This window comes from Castor canadensis, chromosome 1 (assembly GCF_047511655.1).
Source record: "Castor canadensis chromosome 1, mCasCan1.hap1v2, whole genome shotgun sequence".
NCBI lineage: Eukaryota > Metazoa > Chordata > Mammalia > Rodentia > Castoridae > Castor > Castor canadensis.
Window position 1 is genome coordinate 197,345,670 of NC_133386.1, and position 16,666 is coordinate 197,362,335.

A 16,666-nucleotide genomic window follows, 5' to 3' on the forward strand; every position below is an offset into this window, starting at 1 on the left:
TAAAGTTACTTTCCTAAGTGTTAAAAAAGATATAAAGTAGTCCTTCAAAACAGAAAGAAATATAAAATACTTAAATACTTTAATTTACATTGTCCTTACTAAGTACAGTGTTGAGATTTTCTAGCCTGTAACCAAATTCTATCTTCAAGTAGACTATCTGTTAAGTGTATACAATGGCAGAACCACGGAGACCTTGTGTCAATGCTCTGAAGGCAAAGCCCTCCAACAGCAGGTAATTCTGGGTAGTAGGTCCATGCTGAGCAGTTTGTAGCATGTTGTAATGTTACTTCCTAATTCTAGACATCCCGGGTGATCATCAGCTGGATGGGGGAAAGAGCCAAAGCAGAACCATTCTTTCTCATGGTACTGCAGAAGACACAGCAATCAGAAAAACCAGCCCTGCTTTCAGGAGACATGGAGACTAAGAGCTAAATAAGGAAAAGACCTATCTGATTATGATATAAAAGGTAGCCTTCAAAAGATAGGCAAAATGCTGTGAGGATTTTTTAAAGTTACAGGGCTAGAAGATGGAGGAAATAAAAGAAAAATTCATATCAGGCAAACACTAAATAAAAGTTGGTATACTTTTCTTGGATTTTGTTTTGTTTTTTGCAGTACTAGGGTTTGGACTCAGAGCCTCATGCTTGCTAGGCAGTCACTCTACCACGTGAGTCACTCTGTCAGCCCAAAGTTGGTGTACTTTTATGCAGACTATAAGAATGACCATCTTTTGAAACCTGATAATGACAATAAGCTGATTCAAAGAAAAATGTGTAATAAACTCAATAACCCCTCAAACGTTAAACTGGGTAAAAGTGATAGATCAAAAATGTTATTAACAAATCTTGCTTGCAGGGGAAATTTCAACACACTCAGTTATTGAATGAACAATCAATCCAAGTTAGCAAAGACAAAGTAAAAGTTATTGATATAAATTGAATTCGAGTTCATTTAGACAGAATCACACATAGGGCCAAAGTCATCTCATTGACCACAAAAACAACCCAAGAAAAACTACCCAAGACTAGGGAAAAATAGTATGTACACACACAAAGAGATCAGGTTGTGCAACTCCAACTCAGGCATCTCTGAGGCTACATATTTGCATGACCTGACCCTTTTCTCTCACACACTGGAGTGAAGGCACACACCTCTAACCTACCTAACTTCCTGGATGCAAACCATAGTCCTCATAATCATCTGTAACCCAAACCCTGTGTACTCTCGTTTAATGTGTTCCCCAGAGGTCATATGTTAGACATGTAATCCCAAACGCAACAGTGTTGAGAGATGGGACCTTAAAGAGCAGATAAGGTCATGAGAGCACTGCCTTCATGAATGAATTAAAGGTGTTATCATCGAACTGGATTTGTTATTGCAGGGGTGAGTTCCTGAGAGAAAGATAGGTTCGGCCTCCTCCTGCTCATTCCTCTCTTGCCCTTCTGCCTTCCTCCATGAAATGTCATAGTACAGAGTTCTTGTCAGATGTGGGACCTTAGATTTCCCAGCCTCCTGAACCATCATAAATAAATCTCTGTTCTTTATCAATCACCCAGTCTCAGGCATTTTTTTCCAATAGTACTAGGGGATTTGAAATCATGGCCTCATGCTTCCTAGGCAGGCACTCCATTGCTTGAGTCACTCTACCATCCCTCAAGTATTCTGTTATAGCAGCACAAAATAGATTAATACCATATGTAATTACCATACCTGTCACCAACCATTCAACTATTTCAGCAGATAGTCATACACCTGTAACTAGAATCTTAAATGGAAAGTGGGGCCTTCTAATTCTACTCCCCTCCTCGCTATAGTATTTCTAAGTGGTGACCAAATGACTTTTACTTGAGTATTCTCAATGACAGTAAGATCTCTATTCAAATAATAGTTTGTTCCACTAATGAATTGATTCAATGATGAGAGATGACATTTTTTCTTATGTTGCACCAAAATTAGCCTCCCCAGAACTATTCACTGGTTCTAACTGCATGGCTCCAAACAATCTTAAAGAAAAAAGAATCAGAGGGAGAAAGAAAAGAGAGAACAGAGTACATGAATTAACCTCAAATTAGCCAATAGAAATGTCATTTCAACCCTTAGATTAAATGAACAAATACCTAACTATACCTGTGTGTCTTTAATGAAAGAAAGCAATAGACAAGGAAACTAAGAAGCAATTGAAATCCAACATATGAACATAAAGTTTGTATATGAAGGTGGAGGTGATCTTTCATTGATTCACCTCCCAAATATTTAGACTCCTGATGCCACCAATTTCCCCTGTTCCCACACTTGATTTAGCACTGGGTTTAATCATGCAATTCCATCCTATACTGAAAAGAGAGGGAACATGGGGAATTGAACAAATGGAAGAAAAAGGTAGATTCATGGTTAAAAGTGCTATTTCAATTTATATTCCCCAATGTGGAAGATAACTCTTGTCTCAAGCTTCTGGATACATGTTCTATGGCACCAAATGATATTTTGGGCATTTCAGCTAAATCTGAGCAAGACATGCATGGTCCACTAGAACCCTAAATGTGAACAAATGCAAATGCTATGTAGAATCCTATAAGAACAACACTCCCAAGTGTACATGCTCAATGATTCTCGAGTCTCTGCATGGATGCCTCCTACCAGCCTATTCATGCCTAAAAGTGAAGCAAGAAATTAAAGTAAGTTCTAAAAGCCCATCTACGGAGAATTTCTAGAGCTCTTCTAGCCCTCAGGGACCCACCTCCACACCTGCTTAGAGGGTGGGGTCTGCAGAAGTTCTTCTAATTAAGGTAGCATGAAGTGCGCCAGGCAGTCCCATGGGGTGTTTTTCAAGAAGTGAAACCTCCTGGTAAGGCAGAAACTTTTTTGTATCTCCTTTGGCTCTGGTAAGTTTATATCAAACCAAAGTAATTGGACCAAAGCTCAAAGTAGCAGCGGATGCTGATTTCCGGTCACCTGGTGTCTATTAGAGATACCACCCCCAGGCCTGGTCTATCTCACCTCAAGTACTTGAGATCCCAGAAGCAGTGAACTGAATTTGGCAGCAAGCATCCACATCAGCCCTTGAGCCTTGGAGATTCAGGTAAGGAATGAGTTTGCTTTGTTTATTGACTAGAAGGAGATACTGGGTAAGAAACAGGATGGTTTTAGAGGCCAGAGATTCTGTTTCAATTTCAGGCCTTCCATTGTCAGACTTTCTAATAACATCGAGGGGTTACTTTAAGGCTTGATGTCCACCCACTCCCTTAATCACTCTCCCTCTCAAGAACTACCCTGGGCAAGTCAACTGTGAGTCATTTTGCAAAAGTAGTAGACTGCACCATGGACATTAAAGCATGGTTTCTAACCTGTTGGGTTCAAGCCGGAGCTTAAAGAATGGTTTCTAACCTGTTAGGTTCAAGCTGGAACTCTACCATGTACAAGCCATTTAACCATGGGTGAGTCACTAAACCTCTACATGCCCCTGCTTCCTTATCCACAAAATGGGAACAATAGCATTATCCACTGCATCATAAAGATTGAACCAGATAACATACACAAGAATTTTAAGACTGACTGACAACAAATAAGAAAACAATCAGTCCTGCCTATGTACAAACAACTCCATTCTTCTTCCTTTAACTGCTTTTGTCCATGCCAGTGGCTCTCACGGAAATGCCAGCTTTAGAAGTCATGTAGAACAGAAGCTACAAAGGCCTGGAGAGGCCAAATGGAGGATTCTACCAGTCAGCAACAAAGTTCAATCAAGCCGAGGAAGATAATGTCTTAAGCAGTGATTTAGAGAATTGGATCTAGCATCCTTGTGGAGGGGATATATTAGAAAAGAAAGTTATTGAAGACAAAAAAGTGCTAAACCAGGGAAGGAAATGAGAATCAGATTCACAGAGTAATCTTACATATAGGAAAAAGGTCCACACGCAAGATGCATTGGAGAAGTAAAAATGGCATGATTTGATCGGTGGTTGAACATGGGAGATAAAGAGCTGGAGTGAAATTTAACTCTAACTTAAGCCTTGGAAATAGAAGAAGGAGTTAAAGCAATCTGAGGCACATTGCCTGGAATAGGCCATTGACTCTGCAGCACAGTCTTTGAGCAAAACAGTTTCAGTTGAATGATTGAAAGGAACTAGTTGCCAAGTGTTGAGGAGTGAGTGGGTGGTGAGGAAGTTGGGGGAGAGAGTAGAATGCAAAGCCTTGAAGAAACTGGGGTAAAGAAAAGGGAAATGGGTGAGTATCTGGGGACATTGCTAAGATTTAAGAACTGTGGCTTTGGAAGTGGGGGACACCATGGCATATTTTAATCAGGAGCCGGGTCTGGTAGTAACAATTATTCCTTGAGTATTTAGTATTTCAATTGAAATATATTGCATGTTTTCAAAACAATAGTTGGAAATGAAAAGGAAGCTATAGAGGGGATCATAAACATAGCAAGTGGAACAAGTCCTGCCTGGGGAGGGTTGATACCCATGGGAGGGGAGAGGAGGTGGTGAAAGGGTGTAGGAGGGTGAATACAGTTCAAATAGTATGTACACAAGTATGTAAATGGGAAAACAATATCTGTTGAAACTATTCCAGGAATGGCAGGAGGGGGGCTAGAGGAGAATGGTGGAGGAGGTGAATCCAAGTATGATATATTTGATAGAACTTTTGTAAATGCCACAATATAACCCCATCCAGCACAATTAAAAAAAAAAGAGTGACACTAATTTTTAAAAGTTTGTGTATGGAGGCTTCTTAAAAATACTACAAATAGATCTTCCCTATAATACAGCAATACCACTGTGACTCAGGTTACTACAAAAGCACCTATACACCCATGTTTATTATATCACTATTCACAATAGCCAAGATGCCCCACTACTGATGAATGGATTGAGAAAATGTGGTATTTATACACAATGGAATTTTACTCAGCCACAAATAAGAATGAAATTTTGTCATTTGCAGGTAAATGGATGGAACTGGAGAACATCATCTTAAGCAAAGTTAGCCAGGTTCAGAAGGCCAAAAATCATATGTTCTCCCTCATATGAGGATTATAGACTTAAAACAAATGCAAAAATATTACTGGACATGGGTCACACACTAAGGGGAGACCACACATGGGATGGATAGAGAAATGGAAGGCAACCAAAAACTTGATTGTGGTTGATGCGCTCACTGTGTCGAATGAATATAGTAATCTTAAACTGGCAGAGGCCACTGTGTGAAGGGGAACAGGAAGTAGTGAAGAGGTCTGGCGGACATGAACTAATTTGGGTTGTAATACACATATGCATGGAAACAACACAAGGATTCTCCATGTATAGCTATCTTTATCTCAAACTAGCAAAAATGCCATGTTTTTCTTTTTATCTTTTATGTTTTTCTTTCTACAAAATAGGAGAACAAGAAGGCAGAACAGGTTCTTCCCAGAGGTGGGGGGGAGGGTAGAAATTTAAAAATATTTTAAAAAGTTTGTGGAGAATCTCTCATACATGGGAGAGTAATTTGACAATATCTATCAAGTACAAAAATTCATTGCTCTTTAACAACACAATCTCATTTCAAGGCATTTATCTTTCAAGAACTCCTCACATATATAGGAAATGAGGCATATAATATTAATTGTGGTAATTACACTGTGGTAACAACCATGTGTCCTCTACTGAATAGTCACTCATAGACTATCTTGTATATCTAAAAGGGAATAAAGATTCTTTCTAGAGAGTGAGCAGGAAAAGACTACAGGATATGTTGCAACGTGAAAATGGCAAGGTATAATATAGTCAATATAGTGCATTAAATTCTGTGTAAAAAGCAGAAGATATAAAGATAAAACTACATAAAGGTAGTTAGAGAGACAAACTAAGAGAATATATAAGAAACAAATAAGAATGTTGCCTATTTGACCCAAGTTACCAATAAGGTAGGCAGGGACAAAGTAAAATCAAAACCTACCAAAGCATGTTGTTTTGATCTTATTTTTTGTACTTTAATCATATAATGTATTACTGCTTAGAAATAAAATGAAAATTTATTTTTTTAAATGTAGCAAGGAACAGAGTTGGAAATAACTCTTTCTGCTCCATGATGCCACAAATAGAACAAGACTACATATGCACAGAAAAACCAATGTACTGAGTGAGCAAAGATCTTGGTGGAAGGAAGAGGAATGGAATACAAAGGAATAGGAAGAAGATTTACCTTCAGAGATAAGTGCACAGGAGGCCAAATGGATAAAAATGCAAAGTTATTTTGAGTGGCAAAGCAGGGAGCTGAGATAACAAAAATTAAGCAGCTTTGAACTTCTCAGTACATGTTGGAGTTATTGGACCTAAAAGTCATTATTCAAACCAAAACCCTTAGAGATTGTGAAAGCTTCTTCAGGGATGGACATGGAAATGGTGGTGCCTTCAAAAATAAAAAAGAAAATGCAGAAGTTGCTGTGAGTGATGAAATGATGTATAATCAACTGAGTCTTGATTTTAGTATCAGTAATGATTTTAATATCAGTGATGATTTGAATATCAGTGAAGATAAAATCCTATCACATTTTGACTAATGTCGTCAATTACCCTGACCTACCAATTAGTCTTTGAACACAGCTGTGAGTTGAATACTATTTAAATCATTGTATATACTTTTTAAAAATAATATTGCAAAGCTGTGTGAGTATACTATATCCTTAGGAGTATGTGGTCTAGTTTTCATTTTATGTATTTCCATGGAATGAAACTTTTCACTGCAGTCAGCTACAATGCCTTGGTGTGTGTGTGTGTGTGTGTGTGTGTGTGTGTGTGTGTAATATTGTGTGTGTGCAATATTGTTACCATAAAAATGAAGTGTTTATAAAATACTATTTTATATTCGTATTTGTTGAAAACTTTATACAATTATAATTGCCATAGCAAGATACTACTTTAATAGAAAAATAAAATACCCACCCTGTCCATCATCATTGGCCACAGACATAGTTGCCGAGGAATTTGCCTACGCAAAAGGTTTTCTCACCAATAATAACAGCCTTCATCAGCAACTGGCAAAGAAAAGTGATTAAAACAATTGTAGTCCAATCAGCTACTTCAGTACAAACAATTAATGAACTTTGCATTTTAAATTATCTTCACTAAAATTATTTCCCTGTAGAACAGTGTAGTGACTTCCAGCTCATTCTGTACTTACCAAGGGGCCTTGAGCAAATTATTTCTCTGAACCTCCATTTCCACATCCTCAAAAAGGAGATACAATGCCTACTTAGGAAGGTATGAGGAAAGTTGGAAGTGAAATACCCAATATCCCTGGTACACAGTAAGTGCTCAGGTAAACAACTGTAATCATCCAATCTACCCTGTGGTACACAGAAAACACTGACAACACAGCCACAATGAATGCCTTTAACTTTGGCACTAGTACTGAGTATGTGGTTTTTACTGAGGCATGTCACAACCTCTGGCTACAGTTTCCTATTTATGAAATGAACAGATTGGTTATTTGAGGTTTAGCTCACTCTAGAAATTCTACCTGTTGACCAAGATTCATTTACAAACTCCTTAATGGACTACAGGATATATATATCCCTTTTGGTTGGTGATCTTGTGGGATGGTGTGTGGTACAAAGCAGATGCTCAGGACCACATGACATCTGGTATAGGACAAGAGATAAATATCCATCCAAAGCTTCTTTGTTTCCTTCCAGCCCATGTCCCACACAAATAATCTGTTTTCAATTGCTTTATAGTCATCCAAATGACACATATATTTGAAGGAGAAGCGTGAGGTTCATAAGGAAAGTCTCCTTTTCCCTACAGGAGACAAAGTAGCCTGGTACCACGGACACCTCATTTGATTGAGGCCTCATTTCTAATCTTTAATGATTATGTAACTTTACTATGCCCATGTTCCCATTCTATAAAATAGAAGAAATGATCCATCCCTTGTCTACTTTATGAGACTGAAAAGAGATTCTTAAGTAAAATTTCTTTGTAACTCTAAAATAGGTACAAATGTGAACTATCCAAAAGCCTATCTTGTAGCAGACTTGCAGCTACCCAGCACAGTGTTTCTTTAGTTAAATAAGCAGTCTTGATTTCCTAGGCCTTTCACATGAGATAAAATCAATAAAGACAAAACCAAGGTGTGACCCCAAATTGGAATTTCCAGGGCCCAGGAAAAACCTAATAGAATCCATTTAAGTGGTAGACATAAACAATGAAAAGCAAAAGAAAGCACCAAATAAAGAAGGCGCATAGTCTTAAAATATTGAACAGGGAGGACATTGTTAATTGTGTTCTCTTTTCAAAAATGAACAACTCATGTGTAATAACAAATAGCATTCAGTGCACTCTTCCTATGGACTGGGCACATTCACATATGGCAACTCGTTTGTTTCTTACAATATCCCTGTGAATAGGGCATTGTTCTTTTCATTTTACAGATGGATAACATAGAAACTAATGCTCAAAAAGGTAAGAAAATGAACAAGAATAGTAACAAAAACAGTAATATTTTTTGAGACATGGGAACTTTATGTCATTTATTATATCTTCAATATTATTTATTAAACTACAAATTCCAAACATTATTTTAAACAAGTAATTAAATAAGGTAATTTTCCACAGTAATAAGTGCTCTGACCCAAAATAGGTTGTAGTAAGGAAGACAGAGAAAAGGAGGGTGTGTGTTATAGATTAAGAATTCAGGGAAATCTTCTCTGAAGAACTTCAGAGCTACACCTGAAAGAAAAGACATCAGCCCACTTATGTCTTACAGCAACCTGTAAGATGAGAATTTTTACAGCTACATGAATTTAAAGAACTTGTCCAATGTCTCAGAATTACTGTTTAACCCCAGATGAACTGACTCAAGATCATGATCTTAAATGCAGCATTAGAGAGACTTCTTAATGCGACTTGTTCAAGGTTTAAAGTTAGAGCTGAGAGAGGCCTAGAATCAGCCCCTCCTGATTATAAGAACAGTACTTATCATATTCTGATATAATGCTCGGACCCATCACAATACTCAGTGACAGAAAGGCAAAATAAGAAGTCAATAGAAAAAAAAAAAAACCACTTCCCAGTATTAAAGCTTAAGTACAGCACCCAAGGATGAGAACTAAGACATAAATGAGTGGTAGAGCACTTGCCTAGCATGAGCAAGGTTCTGGTTTCAATCCTCAACACTGAAAAAAGGGAGAAGAGGAGGAACAGAAAGAGGAAGAGAAATAATAATGCACATGCATGGTAATTTCTCAAAAGGTAAAGTATGTCACAAACAAAGTTGGCAGAAATACTGCCAGAGACTCCTAGGTTCGTATGTCATTGCCTAAGGCAGCCCCTCCAAGTCCTTTTTTAGAAATTGGCAAAAGGCTTTGTCTCAAATCTAAGGTCACTAGGAAGAATCCATGTCTACCCTCAGTGACACCCACAAAGGGAATGCAAGAGAAGCTTTCTAATGCATGACAGAAAATGAGATTGCCAAAAAACTTTGTTAATGCTCTCCTCATTTTATCATTTATTTTTAGGAGTTTTGAAAACAAAATGACAACGCCCAGAAATTCAGTGAGTGGAATTTTCCCAGTAGAACCCACAAAAGGCCCTATTGGCATGCAACCTGCTCAAAAAGTAAACCTCGGGAGGATGTCTTCAGTGGTGAGCCCCATGCCAAGTTTCTTCATGAGGGAATTGAAGGCTTTGGGGGTAAGTTGGTCACCCTCAGTTCCACATCCTAGAGATTCTCTGGCCTGCAGTAGCTACTGCTATAGGTCATCAATTCAGTCCAACTTGAAGGGGAGTGATCCAAGTATGCTCTTTATGTCTGACAAGTGACCAAAATCAGTGTGGTACCAAAAAGAAGACCTGGATCACTGCAGGGAGATCTTATGTCACCTTTGGTTTAAAAGCTTAAGAATCTTCCATCCCAGTCCATTGCTAGAATTCCAGACAAAGCCACTCCTTGGAATGCCCCCATGTGGTGCACTTCCTGAATAAGAAAAAGACAAAATCCTTGCCCTTGGTCTACCACTTCCTTTAGGCATTTTACATGACCTCAAGCCAACTCCCAGGCTACCAGCCTTACCTTTTGCTTTCTAGTGATATGATTTCAGTTCACATTCAGCTCCCCTCTTCTCTCCCCAGGCTGTCCAGATCATGAATGGGCTCTTCCACATTGCTCTGGGGGGAGTGTTGATGATTCCCATGGGGGTCTATGCACCCATCTGTGTGACTGTGTGGTACCCCCTCTGGGGAGGCATTATGGTGAGTAAAAATAAATAATAACTATTTGTGAAATGGTGAAGGAGAAAATGCTACAAATACCCAGGATATAGAAGAAAGAATATGGGCAGGAAATGGGTTAAAATAATTAAGTGGAAAGAGGGTTTCACTAAACTGCATTGAGTTCTATGGCTGAGCCACAAGGGTGATGCTTCATGTGAATTCAGAGAAAGATGCTCTATGTGGATCTATACAGGGAATGGAGAGTGTTCAAAGCAAGGCCTCTCCACAGTCAATTCTGATAGAGAAGGAAGCACTAGATACTTGATATTTTGGCAAGGAAGAGAAAACAGGAATACCCCATGTCCTCCCATCTGCTCCTTCCACCCTACAATTCTGCTTATTTACTCTGCACCTGGTGAAATTAGTCCCAACCCAAACATATCTCCTTGTGTTTATGAGCACAGCAACACTCCTCTGGGCTGTTTCATGTACATGTTTTCCAAACTAGTAGACCTGTCTGGATGTGGCATGGGGCAGTGATGTTTGTTTCCCCCAATTACATTTCTTGTGGCTGCCACTGTAAGGGAGATGAGAGATAATCACCCTTACTACCTGTACTGACCAAAATTTTAATGAAGTTTCCACCGCAGTCGGGCTAAAGATTTACTTCTACAATGATTTACTTTTCATTGGCATAAAATCCATTTAAACCGCTGTGAACCCCAAGAAACATTTTCACTAGTTAAAAAGAAAAAAACTGAAAACTTCTGAATTCACTCTGATATTTTCTTACCTATGCTATAGGAGACATTAGCCCTAACGGTATTTTGAAAGATGTTGCTAGGACTGATCACAACTCAGTGATCTAAATTGGAAATAGGGACCCTTAAAGTGCTTTGGAATCAGAGAATCTCAATTTTATAAAAGAAAGTATACTCCACGCTGCTGGTTGTAATTTTATTCATGAAAACTTGAGCATGAGAGCTGCCAGAGTCTGTCCATGGAACCAGAACTAAAGGCAAAGTTATGAAGACTACTTATGGTCTTGTAAACATAAAGTGCTGTGTGAAAACAATAGGCCTTTTGACACTTTTTAATAGAATGATACAACTCAGTGTCAATTAGGAGTAAACAAGGTTATTGTTGGTGCTTCTTTTTGTTTCTTTTACATGGCACAGACTCAGAAGGTTCTGTTTGGTGTTTTAATTGACAAGGAAGGGTGAGTTCTGTCTCTGTGTTTATAATATTCCTCATTACAGGTCCCAAGATAGTTGAATAATATGGATTGAGTATAGATGAGCCTGAGTAAATAAGGAATATAACTACTAAAAAAAGAGTGAACCTGAGAAAATCTGGCACAGTTTAGTGAAAGTAACTGAAAATGTAGATGGCTTCCTCATGACCAGTTCTCAATGATAAAAAGTGATCTCATTCTCTTACTCTCTCTTCCACTTCTCCCACCTCCTCCCCGCTTCACTTCTCTTTTTACAGTATATTGTTTCTGGATCACTCTCGGTAGCCATGGAGAAAAGCTCCAGGAAGAGTCTGGCAAGTAACCGTATGTCCTATCTCACATGTCAGAGAAATGTCTATTATCTAAATTGGAAATAGGGACCCTTAAAGTGCTTTGGAATCAGAGAATCTCAATTTTATAAAAGAAAATATACTCCACACTGCTGGTTGTGATTTTATTCATGAAAACTTGAGCATGAGATCTGTCAGAGTCTGTCCATGGAAACAGAACTAAAGGCAAAGCTATGAAGACTACTTATGGTCTTGTAAACATAAAGCGCTATGTGAAAACAATAGGCCCTTTGACACTTTTTAATAGAATGTCATTTCTCCCAGACCACCATTTAGGAACTTCATATGATTGTTCATTGAACAATATAACTGATTCAAATTCTAGTCAAGTTAGAAACTTAAGTAGCAACCTTGCATAAATCAGCTTATCTCTATTTACCTCTGAGTTTTCACCTATAAAAGTACTAGTCCTGAGTACCATAGGAAATCTGCATGAGGATGAAATGGAGCGATACCTGTGATGGAATTTCAGAAGCTGTAAGCAGCTACAATGTGGTCTTGTTCATATAACATCTAGAGACTCATTCATACAAAGAAAAGAAGCTGTCTTGCAGTACTAGCAATTCTGGGTGGGTGAAGATGAGCTTACCAGCAAGTTTCTATCAATAAAGTCTTCTCCCTGCACTTTCTTTCACTTACTAAGCTGAGTCACTTTCATTCAGTGAGAGAATGAGTAGATGGAGATGGTTCTTCCTTAGAAATGGTGTGACAAACTCTGAAACTGTTTATGAAGATCAAATTATTCTGTTCTGCAAATACAGCCTTGCCATCTGTAGGTCACACAGATAGGTATTAATCCTGTTTCATAAAATAATCAGTAACGTTATACCATTATGGTATCTGTCACAGACATTTTCCTATTTCAACCTTTTAACATCCTTGCAAGGTAGAACTTTCATAGCCACATCCTCTCACCTATTCTACCCTGAAATATCAGCCCTGATAGTATTTTGAAAAATGGGTGACTGTGGCTGATTGTAACTTTCATCAATAAGGAGAAGGTAGTAATATTATCAATGCTGCTGCATTTTGTTTCTATTTGGTGGAACAGAATTTCCCAGTTTGTACCCACAATACCATTCCACTTAAGTGTGATGTAAAAGTTTCCTTTTGTCACTCCCCTCTGCCCTCTTGGGCAGAGACATAATAATCTGGATGCTGCTAATCTTCACTCAACAAACATTTGCTGAATGCATACTAGGTAGCAGGGGAGGAAATGCAAGGATAGGAGACATAAGAATTTAAGGATTGCTCCTAGAATTTTGCTTTGGTAAACTGAATGGATGACAAAATTATGTAATTAGATAGGGAAGAAAGACTGAAAAAGGAGCAAGTTAGAGAGAGCTGAAGATTCTATTTTATAGTGACAAAGAGACTAAAAGTCTCAGAAAGAACTTTAGTCTGATTTGGGTATGGTTCTTTGTGAGACAGGGGAATGGCATTCCTAGATTATATTCCCTAAATGGAAATCAAACCTAACTAATAAATCTCTTTGCCTCTGCTTCAGGTCCAAGTGAAAATAGTAATGAACTCACTGAGCCTCTTTGCTGCCATCTCTGGAATAATTCTTTTGATCATGGACATACTTAATATTAAAATCTCTCACTTTTTAAAAATGGAGAGTCTGAATCTTATTAAAACTCCCATGCCATATATTAACATATACAACTGTGAACCTGCTAATCCCTCTGAGAAAAACTCCCCATCTACACAGTACTGTTACAACATACAAACTGTGTTCTTGGTAAGTGTGAAACTGAATTTCTCTCCAGGAAAGAAATGTGGCATTTTTATTAGTAGTATCTACTCTGGATCCAGACTGTCTCAATCTGCTACTTATTGCCTATGTGTCTTTGGGCAAAAACTTCATCAATAATTTGCCTCAACTTCTTCAACTGTAAAATGGTGATAGTAACACTACTTAAGATTGTTTTGAGGAATAAATTACCTAAAATATGCAAAGTACTTAGAACAGCGTCCAGTATATAGGAAGTACCACCTATATGTTTGTTCTAACATTAATTATTACCAATATCATTAGTGGTATTAATCTTTATTAGTATTATTAAGATAAACATGGAAGAAATTCCTAAGGTGTTATGAACATCTTTTCTCTTAAAGAGTTATTACTGTAGAATTTGAAGGGAAAAAACCTTATCCCCTGAAGTGTGGAGAGGTTTCCTTGATTTCATCCATGCCATCTAAAGCTGGACACAATTTAATTTGGGCTCAGTACTTATTCTTCACTACGTAGATTAATTATTCAGCTGATTATTCCTGCCTTACTTTCTCATGCCTGAAGTTGAGTCAAGCATTTGGCTTATAAAGACATTATCCCTAGCTAGTCATTTCTTACCTGAAGAATTGATCTTTTAATCATTTAATTTTAGTCAACAGCCATTTACTGAGCACCAACTGTGTTCTCTTTTCCTTTATTATATTCTCATCTCCATTCTTATGTTGTATTTCAGGGCATTTTGTCAGTGATGCTGATCTTTGCCTTCTTCCAGAAACTTGTGACAGCTGGCATTGTTGAGAATGAATGGAAGAGAACGTGCTCCAGACCCAAGGCTGTAAGTTGGAGCTACTCTATCCGTAACATCCCTCTAAAAAATTCATATCCTATCCTTTTCACCCAATTCCTTTTCCAAAACAGCAGGTTTTCAAAGAGTCCCCAAAAACAACAGCTACAGAACCACAGACTGTTAGATTTAAAATAGAGTTTAGAAATCAGCACATAAACCACTAATTCCTTTATTTTGTGAATGAGGAAAATAGGATTAAAGAAAGAGAGAAAATTATTTTTCCATGGCTATAGTCACTAAACGAAAATCAGAACTGAACTCTAAACTCTTCTGTTTTTGATGCACCCTCTTCCCATGTCGTGTGACCATTCCAGGCAGAGTGGCAAATGCTTGCAGCCCTTGAGAGTAGGCTCAGACTTGAGTTTTGATAGAAAGTAAGTGCTCTGATACGAATTTGACCACTTGAGGAATTCTGGTATCTGGAGGTGAATAAACATAAATGGCATTAAAAACTAGGAGTTATTTGATAAATATTTGTAGAGATGATAGAGAAAGGTAAAGATCAAGAAAATTTGTTTGTGTTCTAGAATGTGGTTCTCCTGTCAGCTGAAGAAAAAAAAGAACAGACAATTGAAATGAAAGAAGAAATGTTTGAGCTAACTGAAGTGTCTTCCCAACAAAAGAATGAAGAGGACATTGAAATTATTCCAGTCCAAGAAGAAGAAGAAGAGACAGAAATGAACTTTCCAGAACCTCCCCATGATGAGGAATCCTCACCAATAGAAAATGACACTTCTCCTTAAACTCCTTCTTCTCCTTTGTTTCCTTTTGTAAGCGTCAGTGTTTAGAGTTTCCTTTGGGCATAGCTATCCCATTTCTTGAGGTACTTCATACCTAGTCTCCATATTTTCACCTGTTCTTTGCATGAAACAACCTCAACCTCCTTTCTCATTCAATAATAAAGGAGATAAAACATGTCTCTGTCTTTGTAAAGCTCTTAAAATTAGCTCTAAATGAATAAAACGTTGCGTTCTTGTCTGCAACAGATTATTCCAACGTGGATGTTCTTCTTGACTTTTGTAATGTCTAACTACGAGAGGTTCCTCTAGCCTTGAGTTCATAGCCCAATCTAGGTTTGAGCAGTGAACTATCAAGTCATGAATATTCATGTTAGGATATTCTTACGCTAATTCCAAGGAAAAATTTCACAGACCATTAATAATGCATTGCTTACTCTTAGCAATCCACAATATGACTCTCAGCATCCAATACAAACAGGTGCGCCTACTTTGATCACAGAAGAAAAAGCAAGACAATGGCAGGTTCATGGAAAAACCACTAAAATCAAAAGACTTTGAAAATATAAGATTTAATTTCTAAAATTCTCCACTTCTGAAATATGTTTGAAAATCTCTCTCAAAACTTATAGTTTCCTTAGGAATTTCATTTTATTCCTTTTTATGGTCTCGAGTAATTAGATTTTACCAAATTCACGTAATTCCTTATGAGATGTCTTTAATACAAAAGAATGAAATTCTTGTTATGACCTTCACAATGATTCCTTTATCAATGTAGAATCGAATAACTGGCCAATAACAAACATTCTTAGCCCTGAAGTAAAAGATATATTCTCTGGCTTCAAATTAGTTTTTACCTCTCAATTTTTATTTTTGGAAAAATAATTTTCTAGCCATAAAGGAAGCAAACTTTTAAAAATCGATTGCACCCACTGACCAGGAGAGCTGTTTAACCTCTTAAAGTGTTACATTTTTTAAAATCCTTCTTTTTTGTGTTTTGGGTATTTTCTTTTTTTTTATTATTGTTGTGCTGGGAGTACACTGTGACATTTCCAAATTTCTTATATCATATTTGAATTCACCCCTTCATCATTCTCCTTTATCCTCCCTCACCCCAATTCCTGGAATAGTTTCAACAGGTCTATTTTCCACTTACATACATGTGTAACAGTATTTGTACACAAATATTGCCTATCCCCACATCCTCCCCACTTCCACTGATACCAACCCCCAAACAGGACCTGTTCTTCCGATTTTGTTTAATAAAAAAGAGACATTTTTGTGTAAGATAGATATACATTGGTTTCCTTATGACATTTCCATGTATATACATATTATAACCCAAAGTAGTTCCATCTCCTCTATTTTTCTCCTTTCTACCTTAATCCCCTTCTTAGGGTGATTTCAACAGGTTTAAAAATTCTATGTACATTCTTGTAGAGGATAATCCTTCTTCACAGTAGCACAATCCACCATCCCAATTTGGATGAAAATTTCCAGATCTGAAGGATTTCCTCCAGTGAAGGATTTTTGATGTTAAAATCAAGATAAGATACTGATCTTACCT

General features: G+C 37.5%; 1 protein-coding gene across 3 annotated transcripts; it reads left to right on the top strand.

The window, feature by feature from the left end:
- The first annotated feature begins 2,894 nt into the window (after positions 1 to 2,894).
- On the top strand, positions 2,895 to 15,358 carry Ms4a1 (membrane spanning 4-domains A1). 3 transcript variants are annotated; one of them, XM_074046468.1, is made up of 8 exons: positions 2,897 to 3,079; positions 6,032 to 6,424; positions 9,500 to 9,674; positions 10,113 to 10,232; positions 11,685 to 11,741; positions 13,285 to 13,521; positions 14,249 to 14,350; positions 14,890 to 15,358. In XM_074046468.1, exons 2-8 carry the CDS (start codon positions 6,369 to 6,371, stop codon positions 15,103 to 15,105), a joined length of 963 nt encoding a protein of 320 aa, XP_073902569.1. In that variant the 5' UTR covers positions 2,897 to 3,079; positions 6,032 to 6,368; the 3' UTR covers positions 15,106 to 15,358. The 3 variants fall into 3 exon arrangements, with proteins under 3 accessions (XP_073902575.1, XP_073902569.1, XP_020041483.1); XM_074046474.1 differs by lacking the exon at positions 11,685 to 11,741 and having other exon boundaries at positions 2,895 to 3,079; XM_020185894.2 differs by lacking the exon at positions 6,032 to 6,424 and having other exon boundaries at positions 2,899 to 3,079.
- The last annotated feature ends 1,308 nt before the right edge of the window (positions 15,359 to 16,666 follow it).